This window comes from Ostrea edulis, chromosome 4 (assembly GCF_947568905.1).
Source record: "Ostrea edulis chromosome 4, xbOstEdul1.1, whole genome shotgun sequence".
Lineage (NCBI taxonomy): Eukaryota > Metazoa > Mollusca > Bivalvia > Ostreida > Ostreidae > Ostrea > Ostrea edulis.
In genome coordinates, this window is record NC_079167.1 from 13,639,820 (window position 1) to 13,659,047 (window position 19,228).

The window sequence follows — 19,228 nt, forward strand, 5'->3', positions numbered from 1 at the left end:
TACAACACAGCGGAATTCTCTGCGTGAATGGTTTTATAGTGAGAAGGCTTGTACACGCAGACAAACCCACTCTCTTGGCCTCAGAAACCTGGGCCCAGTGGCACGAGGGATCGTTACGTCTGGAGACTTCCTTCGCTGCAGTGGATAGCCGAATTGTCGTTGGTGGTCTGACACGCTCTAAGCACTCCACAGTGCTGTGCTGCACCGCCTTCTCAGCCGTTGAATCGCAAGGATTTCTTCCACCTGGTCCGCCGGGGCAGTCTTTGCATGCTTGGAAGAGCAGGTTCACAACTCACCGAGGGTTTGATACTCAAACGGCTACCCTCTAAAGAAAGATTCATCCGACCTGCCAAAGTCGTAGCCCGGAGTGTGACTGCTGTGCATGCGACTGCAACGAGGAGCAACTGATGAGAGTTGAGTGTCATGTAGGAGCTAGTAGTGGACGAGCTGTCCTGAAAAGGATATTACAAGTCCCTCCACTAGAGGTACTGTCCCTCCATGACACCCCGTACACCCTGAATTATTATTCAAATCAAACCAACAAACGTCTGAGATTTCTGTTACAATTACAACTGCACTCAGATATTAGATACATGAAAATGATAAAAAAAATTAAACGTAACCCCATTTCTTGGAGAAATCTTAGTCAGATAAATTTGTTTATAATATATTTCTAGCTATTTTGAGCATACGGTATTGGGGCCGATATTGTAACGTAAAGAAAGCTTCAAAATACTGTAAACGTACTTTTTCCCGCGGGTTCATAAGTCCGCGGAATCACAATTTCTGTTTATTCCGCGGGTAGAAAATTGGGCGGATTTCTTAGATTGCCACTTAATGTCTTTCATTTACTTTCAGTACGCTGGGATAAATTTCCGCGGAAAATTTGTGACCGCGTACATAGCGTAAACTAATACCGCGCGGAAAAAAGTACTTCTACAGTAACCTAATTCTTTAAAAACGCTAACAAATTCGACGTCGATGTTTTAAATAATGACTAAATATAATTTGATTTCAATAAGTTTATTTTGTATACATTTATATATTGTACCTTTCTCAGATACAAAGGTATGGCAGCATTTGCAAATATTTTGAACATTGTTACATCAAAAATTCTTAAAATGCAAACGTTTAGAGATTCTCCAATATGATTAACACCAATTTCAATGCATATGACTAGTTCCGAGCAACTGTGCGAGCACTTGTTGGTATTGTACTAAAAGGTTTGTCTACTACGTATTTTTATTCTGTACACCATAATAGTGTCCATGCTTTACTTTATTTCCTTGTGGAAACGGTATCCCCATTATCACTTTCGGATTTCCGTAGTACATGTACACCGGTTTTTCGCATGGAGTACGAATACTTTTCATCATGTGCTTTTACAGCAAACATTGTACCGGTTGATATACTCGTCAGTTCGAAAATATCTATATTTCTTCGCCTTCGCTATATTTGTTTGCTTTTTAATTACAAGTCTCGAAAATTGTCCAACATGGTCATCGTTTATGCATTAAAATTTTAAATGTAATCAAATTGATGAATTCTCATGTTTTCTTTAACTGAACAGAATTATCGATCTCGATAAATAAAATCGAAAAATGCAATATTCAATTTTTGAAAATACGTGAGGGTATGAAATGCAACGCTTCACACCAACATACTTTTCATGAAGCGATAGAGCTTTTAGATATTTATGAATTCTACTTTCATTTCTTTCGGGATTCTTAGCCGTTCAAATAGATGTACTATATGTACCATGTCATGGAATGAATTTACCACAGCAGATAATGATATTACCACATGCGAATTGTGATTGGGGTGGGGTGGGGGTGGGGGTGAGTTAATGTTGAAATGATAAGGCCTTTATATGTATTTTCCATTCAGAATACCAATCACTCATTTTAATTGTACTTCATCAAAATTTTCTATTCGGACTTAATACTGTGTAACTTCCGACCAAATATACGTCCACTGTGATGTGAATGAATTAGTCAGAGACTTGACTTTCCTGCTACAGGACCACTCACTGTCTAATGAACAACACGCATTGAATAACGTTAAGCTGTCGATGACGTCCGATTCACCTCTCCAACTGTCCAGTCCCGTCTCAGTTTGTTAAAGGGGAGGGACAGTCCTGCCGATACGATGTTTGAAAAATTACTGTAGTTAACGTCAGAATTCCACAGGAATTTGATTAGCTAAACAACGACGTTCATGTGCATTGTTTAATTTGAAATGCACTATGAACGAAAGTGCTCCTAGACGACACTTGCTACAAACAAAAAGATGAAAATATATCTATAGATATTATCTATCTACGGTATCTGTCTGACTGTCTATCTATCTATCTATCTGTCTTTTCTGGTTATAAAACTCAATAAACAATGTTTAGATTTATTTCAACCATGTTACCATACGTTCTCTGTCATGAATATGCATTGTATAGATACATGTATATTAATATAATGCTTTTCGAGAAATACGTATAATGGATTTGAAGTGAACTCTTGGTGAACTACTTATCCACTTTAAGCATCTTTATATTCACTATGCCATACTACTTCCTTGTACACAAAGCTCATATTTCTGGTCCCCAAAATGAACATGACTGTGGAGGTTCAAAGAATAATTTCTATTTTCTAAGCAAAGTCCTTGTAGCCCTCAAACTTTAAACTCTTATCCTCTTCCTCCCTCCTTTCCGAGAGATATAGAGTGATAATGTGTGTGTGAGTGAGAGGGAGTTATATGTTCTTATGTTTATTTAGACATCCTGGTGATTTGTAATTTATCTGGTCTTCCGCAGTGGGTTTCCGCACCCTAAATATACAGACCCTTCTGAAAAGAGAAGTATCAGGAAAAAAGGGCATTTTAATATTTTCTTCCAGCTCTACATATGATGTGATTTTAGTCACATGTTTTTGTTTTTGATATTCGAGTGGGATATTTGAGAGGAAAGAGTATGAAATTGCTACTGTCGGTGACCTTAGCTGTTTTGTTACACCATACTTTGTGTGATACAGAAATGGACCGTTCCAAAAATGGTAAGATTAGAAATGTGTATGTTCTGCAGATTTTTTGTTGTTGAGATTTCTTGATAATTTTGAAAGAATTTTAGTAAAAGAAATAATATTCTAAAAAGAAACATTTAAAAGAAAGAGAAAAAATACAAACGGAGGAATATACATAGTACATTAGAAACCAGCTGTCCATATTCGATCTTTGAACTCGACGCGATACTCAGTTATAAATATGTCTTTTTGATCAATGTTCAATGACAATAATAATGTCTACTGTATCACCGAGTAGTTTTTTTTTAATTCTCGGTATTGAATTGTTTAATTTTTTATGTAGAAGTAGCCTACATTGAAAGAGGAGGTCTTAGTTCCTTGACAGAAACATAACTTAACCATTTCATTGACGTTTTAATTAAACCTTGAGTACTTGATATAAAATGGATTTCCATAATTATTAAACTTTTGCAGGTGCTTCTTTTCAAGAACATATTTTACTGTAATATAATATTTACAATGGGATTTTCTCTCCCTACAATATGATTATAAATATAAAAGGTCAAAAGTAGACTAACCTTTAGAGTATAACACAGCATTATAGATGTACTCCGAGATTCCTTTATAAGTTCTAGATAATGATAACGTAACCGAAAGAAAGAAGAAAACGAAAGAGAGAAAAGAATATGAAAGAATTAAGGCTTCATGAAAGAACCTTGTTCCACTTCCCACTTGTAGATAATCGGAAGCTCGAAACCAATCAACCATCGGGGATTTTTTTTTTTTTTTTTGGTCACTACTGTGCACTAGACCAGCGGATGAGTTTTCCATGAACTTGAAGAGAAATTATGTCTTTTATTACATGCAAATGTTTCGGTAGTTTGGGGGTTAGTAAGAAGAAAATGGAGGTGATCATCTGACCAGTTTCACAGTCATGTGTATTATCGTCCTGTTCTGCGTCCTTGTTCTCTCAAACATCAAAAATGTTAGCGACTTCTTATTGCAGATATCCTTCAGTATTCAGAATTATTTTATCTGTAACTATTTCACTTCGAATGCGTAAAGGTACGTGTATGTACGTGCCGTATTAAACAGTATTTTGTTCGAAGATTTTGTCAGTATGATAAATTACGAAAAATAATACGATTTGACAATTTCGACAAATTATTTACGGGTATTAAAGGAGTACTGGTCTACTCAATGTAGGAAGAAAATAACGATTTTCTAATATGTATCTATGAAAGAATGACGTTTATGGTGAACGTGCGCAAGCGCGCGCGAGAGAGAAATATTAGAAACGCCATGTGCGATGAGAATTTCGTTTACAGTATAGACATGTAGTCAATACTTACTACTGAATGGTGATTTCATGTTAAACACGAAATCTACCCCCCCCCCCTTCCATTGGTCAAAGTGGTTCTCTCTACCCTGTTTCCATCTGACTGTCTTTTATCGCTGAATGTGTCCCGCCAACAGCCTGCACGCCGTCCACGCTTTCACGTCGCCATGTAATATGTGTAATTGTTGACTTTCGAACTTGAATACATGTATTTTGAAATGGGGCGTTCACTATCCGACTCGGAGAATACATAATCAAAGCTGTATGGTCTGAATTACAATATTTTTTTCCATCTCGTAAAAACGCTATTAAATCATCTCACGTATGTAGTTATGAGGCTGTATGACAACATATCATACATTATTTCACCTGTTTTAACCAAAATTATTTGATTTTAAATCGATGTTTACAAATAACCGCGTCACTCTTACCATTTCAAGTGACAGTCACGTGACCAGTTCAAACTTTCAGATCATTGGTGGTCTTATCTGTGTAAAGCTGTGTATTTTGTTACAACAGTACCGTGCCATAAGTTTAATAGAAATAAAAATATCAAATACCTCTTAGTAATTCGTTGTTTTACGCTCTTTCAGCCTTAAACTAGACAGTTGCGTATGAGTTAATGCATCATGTTGGAATTACCCTGACGCGCGTGGGTCTATTTATAGACGTATAACACTATTTGATTTATGGGATGATTTAAATATGTACCACACTATATTTACTTTCTAAATAATATTCTCACTGTTTTCTTTTACATGCAGATGTTTTCAAGCATGTAATTAAGGGAAAGTTAATGACTTTATAAAGTAATTAATTTGCTCTAAAGTAATTATGTACTAAAATAATACATGGACATCGGGTAATAAGCTTTAATTAACCAAGATACAATCAACCAATCCAACTATCGTGGAGACTGATAAAGCAACTTCCACAAGGACCTGAGATGCTTGCTCATTAAAGTTCGGTTATACAATCTGTTTCGTTTCGGTAGATTTCGTTTTGAATTGATTTCGTTTCGTTTTGTTTCGGTAGGTTTCGTTTCGCATTTTACAGGTTATAATGTGGGTGTTGGTAAAACGCGGAACGGAAGACGTAACGGGACGGAATAGAATTAGAATTAGAATGATTAATGTAGGTAAGATAATACCAAAAATTGGAAGAAAATACTTTATTATGATTATAATAAAATTTTGGGAATTTGTTTACAAACGGTAAAACAATTTTATTATAAAATTCTGCATCATAAATTGATTAAGCGAAGTTAAGCGTTTGTATAAGAATTTACTAAACGTTTTACAAGAATTTTGAAATATCGGCATTGACAGATGTGTTAGCAAGCAGCGACACATGTGGGTAGAGAAAGGAAAGAACACAGGTACTTTAAAGGGACTGATTCACGATTTTACCCAAAATTTTGTTTTTCACATTTAATGATCAAAATCTACTGTCTAATGTGTTTGAAAGATTTCGCATGAAAATTAAGGTGATACAATCATCACAGAAGCTCAATTTAGAGAGTTTATTATTTGTTTTGTAAACAAAGGTTGCGGTATGCTATTGTTTATGAAATTTTCAAAAGAAATGGATATCGATCTAAGTATTATTATATCTTTCACATTTCAAGCATATTTGGGGTGAAATGTGTCATCTAAAAGTTAAAATTTGTGACTATGCAAAATTAAGATGCATTATATTACAAAATCAATATTTCACTTGTTTGTTTGTTTACATAAAAAGACTCGAGTCTTTGTTTACATAACACATATTTAAGGCTAAAATATTGCTTTTATTCTTGCATTCAGAAGGTCAAAAGTTTGGCTGCCAACATTAAATGAGCTATATTTCTAATGTTTAACATCAAAAATGAAAAATATTTTTATCAAAAATCGTGAACCAGTCCCTTTAAAGGCCCCCCTCCCCCTCAAACGTCATTAACGCACATTTACATGTAAATTTACACATAATACCGTGTATTATGATCTGATCTTATTAAATCAGCAAGTTAAACACCTTGTGTTTGGTATATTATTTTTTAACTAACGAAACTTCGTGACCGCAGCACTCCAATCCTAAATAGGGAGGAGACTTCTAGCAGTTTATTTCTAAACTAAATACTTGTATTTTAATATGTAGATTAATAATGAGATGACCTTTTAATTCCATTCAAGCATAAATTTTCTGTTAGCCTTTTAGCTATTTCATATCTGTTACTTCCTCATACTATTGATCGTAAACCTCACTTTATAGTTTTCATTGGTTCTGTTTCAATATTTCTTTCCCGCTGTATTTCTTCGGGTTCAATACTAATCCTTGGGATATCGGTAGATGTGTGAACTTTCACATAAATTCTTCCCAAATGAGGCAAACCTTTTAAACACACCGGACTCGTTAGCTTTGAAATTTTATGTGATAAATAAATACATACATGCATTATACCAGGTGTAGAACTAAATTACTATAATTAAAGGAAGTTCGATTTAAGAAGGCTATGTTTGGGGGGAATTGTCGAATTTTTTTTTTTTATTATCTTCTACAATGTTATTTTCGGTGTGTGTGTGTGTGTGTTCATTGGATATAAAATTTGAAAATTCAATTATTTTTCAGTATCATCCCCCCCCTTTTTTCCCCCTTTATTAATATTTTTCATGGTAAGTTAATTATTTTAAAGTAGTATGAAGTATATGAAACGGTGGATGACTTCCCGTTCTCATTGTGTGCGTAATTTCTGCTATCCTTGCTCATGATAAACCTTTTATTTTGCTAAATGGACTTCCTCATAATACTATTGCATAAAATATTTTCCGTTCCGTGTTTTAGCAACACCCATTATAATCCGACTTAACTCACTATGAGTTAAAGACCCAAAAACACACACCGTACGGTTGCTCCACGGATGACTGAATGTGGGCGGAGCTTATCCATGGTCAATGTTATTTACCTGGAATTTACCTGGCCAAGAGATCAGTTGTTGTGTATATTTTTATGATATACACAGGAAATTTCTCAGGTTATTACAAATTATGCTTAGTGTCTTGATTTGTGCAAAAAAAATAATTAAAAGTTCTACCTACATGCATACCGCATTTCTATTTCCCGTAAACCTTCAAACTTGGTCATATTTATGCATTGCAAATGACAGGTTTAACCCATTTCTAAACATTTGCTTTTTAAAACTTCTAATTAAATTGTTATATATCGTATATAAATAATTTCCTAAATATAATATTACCCGGCGTGTCCTGGGAGTTCGCGGTGTCGTGGGTGTAGTACGTAAAATATCCATGTTTCGAGAGAATGAATAAATCCAAGTAGAACAGAAGCTGACACGAAGTCTCCCCCCCCCTCTCTCTCTCTCTCTCTTTCTCTCTCTCTCTCTCTCTCTCTCGCTAGGGTTTCTGTGGACGTAGTGTTTGTGTAACGATGGCATCCCAAACAGAAGCTGACACGAAGTATACACCCCCTCCTCTCTCTCTCTTTAGGGTTTCTGTGGACGTAGTGTTTGTGTAACGATGGTATCCCAAACAAAAGCTGACACATAGCTAGTCTACCCCCCTTTCTCTCTCTCTCTCTCTCCCTTACTCTCAATCATTGACTAAATGAGTAATTATTGTCATACGTATGCAACACTATTGCCATGCCATATTATTTCATCTATATTATTGCTACAGTTTTACACATCTTTCTCTCTCTCTCTTTATAAACATAAAACCGTGATAAATTATAAATAGCTCAACAACTCTCTCTCTCTCTCTCTCTCTCTCTCTCTCTTTATAAATATAAAACCGTGATAAATTATAAATAGAAATAACTCTCTCTCTCTCTATAAATATAAAGCCGTGATAAATTATAAATAGAAATATCTCAATAACTCTCTCTCTCTCTCTCTCTCACACACACTCTCTCTCAATATAAAGCCGTGATAAATTATAAATAGAAATATCTCAATAACTTATTTATGCTTTTTTACTGTTGTTTGATTTCTGATTGTGTAATTTATAATCCATGTGGTATCTCAAACAGAAGCATTTTCTAAACGGAGTCAAGTCAACTCGTACCCTGACCGACTCGTACCCAGGTCAACTCGTACCTAATAGGTCAACTCGTACCCAAAAAGTAAAAGTAATCTCATACCCAAGAATCTGGTTACGAGTTGACTCCTCCTCTTCAATTGATGACAACTCGTACCTAAGCGATATATCACTTATATGCGTATACATATATTGCATTATGGGGAGATTCTTGGGTACGAGATGACTTTTGCCTTTTGGGTACGAGTTGACCTATTGGGTACGAGTTGACCTGGGTACGAGTCGGTCAGGGTACGAGTTGACTAGAAATCTTTTAAACTACTGTAACAGTTTTACGCATGGGCAATATAACCATTATACATGTTGATGGGCTGCGCCAATAAAGAATTGTTCATGTTTTTATAAATATAAAGCCACAATAAATCATTAATAGAAAATATTCCAATAACTTATGTTTGTTTGGGTTTTTTTTTTAATATTATTATTATTGTTTGATTTCTGATTGTTTAATCTATAATACATGTATAAAGATGGAGAGAGAAAATACGATGATAAATTGCATTGTATAGGGGACGTTAGAAATTAAAATATTCTAGGTGCGAGTCAATGCTATCAAAACTCAGGTATACTGGGGCTTTCCTCGAGATCTGAAGACTGCCGATCATCATTAGCCATGATTGTTATCAAAACACTTTCTCAGGTAGCTGTAGACCACGGTCTCTGCAAACGTCAATCAATCTAAGCTCTATTGTTAAAAGTTTGATTGACCAGCGGCTTATCATTGATCGCGACACAGGTAAAATTTGGGGGCGTTAACTTAAAGTTGGGTCTTTAAAGGGACTGGTTCACGATTTTTGAAAAAAAAAAAAATTCATTTTTGATGTCAAATATTAAAAATATAACTCATTTAATTTTGACAGACAAAATCTTGACCTTCTGAATTTAAGAATAATAGCAATATTTTAGCCTTAAATCTGTGTTATGAAAACAAAGACTCCAGTCTTTTAATGTTTACAAACAAACCAGTGAAATAAAAAGCATCTTAATTTTGCATAGTCACAAATTTTTAACTTTTAGATGACACACTTTACCCAAAGAATGCTTGAAATGTGAAAGATATGATAAACCTAGATTAATATCCATTTCTTTTGAAAATTTCGTAAACAATAACATACCACAATCTTTGTTTACAAAACAAATAATAAACTCTCAAAAATGAGCTTCTGTGATAATGTATAACCTTATTTTTATGTGAAATTTTTTAAACACATTAGACAATAGATTTTGATCATTAAAAGTGAAAAACAAAATTTTGGGGGAAATCGTGAATCATTCCCTTTAAGTCCTGTTATTGAAATGAACGGAACAAGTATTTGTTGTTCAGGCAAAGAAACATAACTCTTGCAATCAATTGAAATGCGCGGTTTTGACACTATCCCCCCAAATACCTATTATGACACTTTCCCTCTTTCACTGGGTATATATAGTGCGCAAGCGCTAATTGCCGGTCCTTTTCGAGTTGCATGTCAACGAAAATCCAAATTGAACAGATCTGGAATTTCAATTCAACACCATCACCCCGTCCTCGACTGATTCACCATATATTTGGGTATAGTAAAAACATATCTAAACTGCGAAAATGTTGCGACGTATCAAGCGACCATCTAAATCGCCTTACGCTAGACCGGCACAACATCCAGCTCTTCGGTCATTGCTCACACAGAATCTGACCCCAGCAATTCCAATCCGGATTCAGCCCCGTCCGACATCAAGTCAACCCCAAGAGGAGAATCAGATGGGCATATACATGTAGGACACAGCTATCATTTAATCACAAAGGTAGCCTCCCAGCCTAAACGCGGAAACCACCGCACCCACGTGCACACAGCCACCGGCGACACCCTTCGTAACAGGTGAAAATCCCCTTTCTTAACGCACAGCATGTTTATAATTTTCGTAATTTTATTTCATATTATTGATGTTTTGCTAGCATTGTTTTGATATTACCTGCCTTAATGCTATGGTAATTTCCATTTACTACTTTAATAACACGATGTATCAATTTTATTGTGTGCAGTGCTTAATGGTTATTTGTTATAATATAATTATTATGCGCCCCCCCCCCCCCCCCCCCCCCCCCCCCCCCTTAAAGGAAGAGGGGCATTTATTAGTTTGCACCTGATGGTTGGCAGACTACGTGTTGCCCGCTCAATATCACCAATTACTTCATCGTAATGATATTTCATATGGGAGTTGTTATCTTGGTTATGAGTTGACGAGGACCCCTATTGTTTTTCTGATCTTCTCTGGACATAGGAATACTTAGTCTGCTCAATATCTTGAGAACCCTTTGCTTGACAGACATCAAACTTAGTACACTGGTACATCCCAAAGAGTAGATAACTCCTATTGATTTTGAGGTCACATGGTCAAGGGTCAAACAGGACAGAGAAATTATATACTGACCACTCAATGTCTAGAGAACCCTTTGCTTGACAGACATCAAACTTGGTACACTGGTACATCATCAGAAGATGACCCCTCTTGATTTTAAGTCACATGATTAGAGGCCAAGGGTCAAACTGGACATATCTATATATTGACCACTTAATGTCTAGATAACCCTTTGCTTGACAGACATCAAATTTGGTACACTAGTGCATCTTCAGGAGATGACCCCCCTTGATTTTGAGGTCACATGGCCAATGGTCAAACTGGACATAGAAATATATTGTCCAATCAATATCTTGAGAACCTTTGCTTGACAGACATCAAATTTAGTACATCTTAAGGAGAAGATGACCCCTATTGATTTTGAGGTCACGTGATCAATGGTTTAATTGTTTCCTAATTTTAAGAATTCTTCGCTTTACTGACACCAAATCTGGTACAGCATAAGAAGTAGATGACCCCCATTGATATTTGGTCACTTGGTCTATCCACTCCTGACATTGGAAGATATTGTCTGCTCTATTTCGAATTGGTGATACTGCTATCAATCAAATTAGGCACGTGTATACCCGTTTTCAATTTGCACCATGGGGGCATATACATGTATGTTTTACAAACACATCTTGTTATTACAAGCATTGCTGATGAACTTGGGGCTCACGTTTCTCAAGCCATCAAAGATAAAATTTGGGCAAAGCATTATGTCAATTTATCTTAACTCTTGAATCCACAATCACACAACAACCATGATAGGTACAAATTTTCCATCATACAAGGTCAATTAGTTCTCAAACCCATCATCAAACATAACAAAATCCCCACGATTCATAACTCCATAGATGGATTTTTGATATTCGCAAGTATATATTTAGCTAGGCACCCTTCTGACATCCAGGGCATCTAAAAATATATATTCGTGCCATTCGCATAGCACATGATCGTAACTAGTTCTAACCGGCTCAAGTATGATAGGTGTTCAGGCCAACAACAACAAAATCCCTCAACCTCCTTTGGTTCCATTGATGCTGGGTTATGACTCATGTATATATGCAATCCTAGGTTTCCTACCAGGTAACCCTTCAAATCAGTGAAACACCACAGACACACTGCTACATACACACTGGTACATTTAAATATTCATTGTTTGATTCAAAATATTCAGTGAATTATGGATTCATTGACCTCAAATGTTGCGACCATCACTTTAAAGGCCCATGCCTTAAACCACACAGCATCAACTTATCAAATGGGCATAAACTCTCTTCAAACTTTCGTACCAAATATGAATTCCAGCTATGTTGGCCCCCACCAGTTCACCAGTGTATCAACTATATTGCTTTCTTAAGTACCACCTAAGTATCGTTTTCAACAGCTAGGTGCATTAGTTATAAAATTCAGTTAGAGGGCGGTATTGACAACACAAAACCTTCATAGTAAACTCAATCCTAGTAAAGGCTGAACCTAGTAAAGCATGCCCGTTTCCCTATCACTCTTCGTATATCTATCCTACCAATAGTTTGTTCAAGTTCATACGAATCCGCCACGTTTCCCACCGCATTTCAGTTGGCAATTTTGCATTGTTGCGGGTTGTTGCAAGTCATGCCGCTCCTACACTATTGTACAATCACGTATCAATAGGCGATGTACATATTTCGTTGTTTATAACTGGCTCAAAACATCAATGCAATAGGGGTTCTATGTTGCACATTTCACTCAACTCACGAACAGATTCATTGTTCAAGCACATGCACAATTTTTTGTCCATTGGACCAATCACGTGGCCCATTTTACTGCCACCTTAATGCCAAACCGCTCACAAAATATCAACTTGCATCATTATTGCACAGGCCTATTGACTTCATCGGTCTAGATCCCCAACACGAAATTGAGGCTAGAGGCAGATGGAAATGTCAATCATTTAATGCCTATATCAGAGCCTAAAAATTCAAATTTTTAAGTATACCTGCAATATTGTGCATCCTAATTCAATACTACTGTCTGGATTATTGCCTCTTCCATTATTCATTATCCTGCCCGCTGTATATGGATTTACTACAGCACATCTTTTTAGTGTGGTAAGAGTGGTATGGTGTGGAAGGAGGTGGAGCCTATTGTTGCACAAAGGGGCAAGCCTGATGTTATATTAGTTAATTGGGGAGGGGGGCCGTATTGGTACAACGCCATTGGCTAGATTGCAAAAATTTCTGAAATTAACTATTGCCAGAATGCCTATTTACAAACTTCTTCCACAAACTCGGTTCATATCGTCCCAGATCCTCCCCAGGCGTTACTATACACATACGTTCTCAATATTGCAGCAGACAACGCACGTACGAGTATCAAATCTTTAGCTCCATTCGTAACATCACACAATGCCGAATACATAAAATACCTAGGTTTTCAACAATGCTCTTCCAAATTTCACAGACACAGTATGTATTGTCTGATATTGCTCAGGTTATGTTTTTAAACAGTATCTGGGTTGGAGTCCAAAGAAACGCTAGAATATTTCCTTAACCTTACTACTATTTGATAAACAGTCTCCCTGTCATGGCTCGAGCAAAATTTTGCCCGCTTGTGGCGGATGTCTTCTTGTATGTTAACATTTCTTAAACATGCATGAAGACATGGCCGAATTTTGCTAAGCCTGCCACAGATTTTGTTTCAGTCCAGGTCCGTGGCCAATAATTGGGCTTATTGACATTGAATGATTGATTGATATATTGATTGATTGACACATTGGTGGATTGAAATATTGATTGATTGAAAATATTGATTGATTGACACATTGGTGGATTGAAATATTGATTGATTGATTGATTGAAAATATTGAATGAATTATTGATTGATATATTGATTGATTGACACATTGGTGGATTGAAAATATTGAGTGAATTATTGATTGATTGATTCAAACATCCATGGACTATTGATGCTACAACATTACTATCCAAAAGTCGTTGTAGATCATGCATTTCATTACAGAGTGTATATGATATACATACTGATGGTTTGTATTGATATGAACATTATCGTTGAATTGGAAATATGTTTTTATTAAGTAAAACCATGACAAAGACTGCCAATACGTGTTATCGTTCTGTTCTATTGAAATAATGCATGAACGTCTTTTAGGACTTCTGATAAGCATGATTTAGACTTCATTTCAAGAGCATTAGCAACATTTTGAAAAATTCAGTGGCGTAGCTAGGTTTGAAATATTTGCATGTAAACGGGGGGGGGGGGGGGGGGGGGGGGGGGGGAGCAGCCGCCCAGAAGCTGAGGACATTTTTTGTAATATGTAATAAAAATTTAACGAAAATACTTGTAAGCATATACTTATAGTGCTACATTGTAGCTACGCCACTGAACATGCATTCGGTTCGTAGACTGCGAGAAACAAAGGCTTTGAGATACATCCGAGTTATTTCCCTTTGGAAACTCTCGTACACAGTAAGGTGCGAAACAACTTGTTTACATGCGGGAATGGGACGAATAACTTCACAGTAAAGTTCCAAGTTCACTAAGTAAGTAAGTAAATTTTATTTAAAGTCGGCACTGTGTACAAATAACATGAGCTCAACAGAGCTCTTAAACCGACTATACCAGACAAAATAAAATATCACAAGGTAAGCATGCAAAAACACATTAGATCTATACATATTTACATGCATACTAAAAAAATCGACAATTTCAAAGTAAAAATTTTGAATACAATTAAATCAAACAAAAGTCTTTCACTATAAGATTTAAGCACTAAATTCAAACCACAGCAGTAAGAATTGTTAAGAAGCACTATAACTGTTTCAACGTAAAATAAGAGAAAATATAATAAATATGACATGAATAATATGTAGCAGTCAGCCGGGTCAGATAGCTCAGTTGGTAGAGCACCTGACTAGAGATTCAGTGGGCCCGGGTTCGAATCCCAGTCTGGTCCGTTGCATTTTCTCTCTTCCTGTTACATTTGGTGCCGTAGACTAGCCTCTGGAACTGACAGGTGCAGTGAAAATGCCTGCCAGGGTTAAAGATCCTGGGTTGATGTCTTCAGGGTGTGAAGACATTTAAGGAGGGAGAAATGTAGCGGTCAGCCGGGCTCGATCGCTGGTGGCCAGATTAGCTCAGTTGGTAGAACACCTGACTAGAGATTCAGGGGGCCCGGGTTTGAATCCCGGTCTTGTCCGTTGCATTTTCTCCCTTCTAGCTGTTACAAATATATAGCAGTTTACAGCAACTAAGTTACCAAGTGTACAAAAAAAAAGGTTTAGAAAGATGAAATAAAAATGAATCTTTCAAAAGACAGAATGAAAAATAAAAAGATTAAACAAAAAGCAAAAATTAATTGGTAGTAATGCAGATGAAAGGCTGCAAAATTTGCATAAAATGAAACAACATAGCAGGGTTTGACACTAAGGCACGTCCGACCGACCGAGTCTACTAAATGATGGGTCCGGTCGGGTAAAATGTCGATTTACTAGTCCGACTGGTCGTGTCAAAAAAATAAACAAGAAACTTTACTTTAAACCGTAAGATATTTTATTCTTAACTAAAAGAAAATAACTGTAAAGAGTTTGCAAGCAATCTTGAACCGTGTGTTTACGTCGTAAACAGCTATTTATCGGTGTTGACATATGTGCGGGAATGTCTATATTTAAATACGACTTCTCGTCCTCAAGGAAAGACGTCCCAGGAGAAAAAAGAAAAGGCTAGGAAGAAACAAAGCAGGGCTTATGAAATATAAATTAAATAAAAAGCCGCTTGAGGTCATTTTATACTTAATAGACTAAAGAATATCCGTGACGGGTAGAATTTAAAGTAACAGAAAACGTGTTTGAAAATCAAATTGAATGACGAGACTTAGATATTTTTGAGACAGTTAAATACATTTTGGTTCAAACTTAACGTTTGTCGTTTAAATGAAGTATTTAAATATGGAGAAACTATCAGATTTTGTCTGGAAAGTTGGTCAGGGCTTGTGGATATAAAGTCAGGTCTAGTAAAAATCATTTGAAGTAGCCCGACTGGTCTATAGTGCTCAAAAAAGTAAATGTCAAACCCTGCATAGTAAACCAGTATATAAATTGAATGAGATATTCATTCAGCCATGCACCTCCACACCGTGTCCTCGACAGGAGCTGCATCTGCAGTCCACCCCCCCCCCCCCCCCCCCCCACCCCCTCCAAGTGTCTATGAAAGTTCTAAATTGATTGAAGGAGATTTCCCTTATATGGTTTGGTAAGGAGTTCCACAGTGTGGCGGCTGCATAGCTGAATGATCTTTTGCCATACCTAGTAGTTCTTGGTCTTGGAAGTTCCAAGGTCTTTTTGGTATCTGAAATTATATTTCGTGTTTCTTTATAGCTGGACCAAGTCTTGTAGGAACAATGGACTTTGTTTATTTATATTTTTAAAAACTTTCAAGGATCATGGCTCTCATATGCCTGGTTTTCGGTGAGGGAAGATTTGATTTAGATATCTAAGAGTTGATTATATGTACTAGAATGGTCTTCATATATAAATTGTAGGGCTTGTTCTTGAATTTTTTCAATTTTTTTTTTTTTTTTTTTTTTTTTTTACAATTTTATTCACTACAAAAGTGCTATACCAGAGGACAGTCCCTAAAGTTTGACATGATAAAAGAAGGGTAGATAGCGAGTTTACCCAACCTACAAAGATGTTTTAATTCCCGATACGCTTTATTACATTTAATTAAGTGAAGTTTCTCATATGTAGTTTCATCACTGGAATTCGACTGATACACAACTAAGTAACTGATAAGTATTCAGTACTAATATCCAATTTAAAAGTGTAAAAACAAGTACGTGTTTTCATGCATTGCATGCCTCGAGTACTTTGAATTTCGTGGTCACGGCACGCCTGCATGGTGGGGGTCAAAACCTTGAATTAAAGGCATCTTTACTCGGGGACATCAAGCAGACAAACTATGTATATAAGACATAATGAGCAAATTAAGGGTGCCTCTTCCAAACTGTAAAATTTCCTGGCCCCTGGGTCAGGGGTTCTGTTGCAAGGATTGGCTTTATAAGAAGCTTCTTCCAAAAGTGTAAATTCATGGTCCCTAGGTCTAGTAACTTTGTATTTAATTTGGACATGCTGTGCATGTTCATGTTTACTGGAAATTTTGAGGTGCAGTTGTGTCCCTTTTCCATTTTTGGAACTTAGAAGTTTGGCCTCCATCAGTTAGCGCAACTGCTTAACAGAATTTTGTGAACTGTATAGTTGATAAGGATGTACTGTGCATCTGCACACTATGGCCATATCAAAGTTATAAATCCTAGGGGTAGAGGTTCTGACTCAAGGGAGGGACCAAAATTGGTATATATAGCATATATGTACAAAACATATAAATGATATCTGTTTTAATGCTATTGATACTAAATAATGATCATAGGGGGTAAGGTTGGAACCAAAATTATTATAGGGGTTATTGTCTTTATGATTTGTAGGACTTCTTTAACATAGGTCGTGGGTTTACAGACCTTTTTTTCTCACTCGAAAACTCCACCTAAAAATTTGACTGATGTTTCTTAATTGACAATGTTCATTATAACTACTCTGTGAAAATTGTTTTTCATTCAACAGCACAGTTTTTTTTCCAGTAATTACGTTTTCAACATACCATTGTTTTAACAGTAGTAACACTGTTTTCCGTTGAGTTATATAGAAAATAATACTGATTGACTTTATTCATTGCATTAAACAACTTAAAATACACAGAATTTGGTGCTGTTCATCTTGACAATATTGAAATCAAAGCAGAACAAAAACAATTTGAAAAATATTTATGAAAAAAATTATGGGGTAATCGAGTTTGTTTTTTTTAAAGAAAAATATGTCAAAATTTGATAAAAATTATCAGACCAACAGTTTTTAACAAATAACGTTACAGATATTGCACACTTTTATTGACTTTGGGTGTCCAGATATTCGCAACGTCATTCAACAACATTATTCATCACGTTAAAAAGAACTCAAAACAATGTTATTGACTCCTGGTATTGAAGGGGAAATCAAATATGTATGGACAAAATAATAAATTATTTACAAATTATATATCGCAAAATTTCTTTAAGATATATATAAACATGTACATTTATTGTGCTATACATGTATATCTTAATCATGTTGAGCGGCTAATTATTGAAATTCTTTTCATAATTTTCGATCGCATGATCACACATATTCACAGGTCAAGGGTTATTGATTCGTTACTTCGCACTAACCCTTGACATCAGTCTCTATATAAAAGTTGGGCTTGTTCTGCTTGCTTCCACAATAAAGAGTGGGAACCAATGAGAATGCAGTGCTATTTTTAACAACGCGAAGCGAGAGATTCAAATAAGAACACGTGTATTTATACCTATAGTTATGGCTATTTCAATCGTATAAGCAATAATGTCTTAAGCAAAAAGGTTTCCAAACTTGATCTACTATTAATAAACATAATTAGTGGTGTAAATATTACAAATGCGTGTGTCTATCAGTACAACAGTATGAGATCGCGTCATTTGTATCCATGTACACCATAACAAGATGCAGTGATTTCATTGGATGTTTTGTTTATAGTGGATTGCGTAATATTCTAATGAACCCAACTTTTATATAGAGACTGATGTCAAGGGTTAGTGCGAAGTAACGAATCAATAACCCTTGACTTGTGAAGATGATGATCACAGTAACAATGAATAAATTAACTAATAGTATAATTTTATTTTGAATCCCATTAAGGTTGATTATTTAGTTTCATATAGTTTAGTTATGTCTTAATTAATATTCTGTAGTAGGGTGAATTAATATCAATAATTTATTTTATTTTTAGTGTAAATAAAATATGTAAGTTGCAAAACATAAACTTTTATTGGATTATATAATGGTCTTCCATATTTCTCTATTTAGATATGTAGTAATGTAATTATGACCTTAATGGCTTTCCTTATGATTAAACCATGCATGCAGTTGTTGTTCATGGTCTATTTAATTCATTTTGGTTGGCTAAGCTTAGTGTCAAAGGTTATATGTCATGGGTTTTGTGAGTTCTGTTGGATTTTTAGATAGTCAGTTGTATTCACTAGCAGAGTGTTGAAGGGTGGTTTTCTTTGCATATCTTTTGACATCTTTTTTCTGACTTGAGGTAAGAAAATGAATCTTAACATATTAATTGGTGTGAATGTGTTAATGAATGAAAGAAATGAAATTATGTACTTTATTTCATATTTAACAAAGGAGTAAAATAGAATTAATATTTTATACAGGTTCCTTGAAAATCAGTTATCTTCCTATTTTTGATATTTTGGCTCTGGTACCATATATCTGGTAAGATCATTGTTTTGTATGTATTTCTGTGATGTCTAACTTGTATTTGTCATATAATTTCTT

At 35.5% G+C, this 19,228-nt stretch overlaps 2 protein-coding genes across 3 annotated transcripts in view; both read left to right on the forward strand.

The window, feature by feature from the left end:
- The window catches only part of LOC125670354 (solute carrier family 17 member 9-like), a 960,148-nt gene that overhangs the window by 425,140 nt on the left and 515,780 nt on the right, over positions 1–19,228 (forward strand). The gene's annotated exons all lie outside the window — the stretch shown is intronic.
- Positions 2,806–19,228, forward strand: part of LOC125668257 (receptor-type tyrosine-protein phosphatase alpha-like) — a 93,768-nt gene continuing 77,345 nt past the window's right edge. Inside the window, exon 1 of the mRNA XM_048902124.2 lies at positions 2,806–3,044. Coding sequence (XP_048758081.2) covers positions 2,963–3,044 — 82 coding nt within the window. The 5' untranslated portion in view covers positions 2,806–2,962. The remainder of the gene's footprint in view (positions 3,045–19,228) is intronic.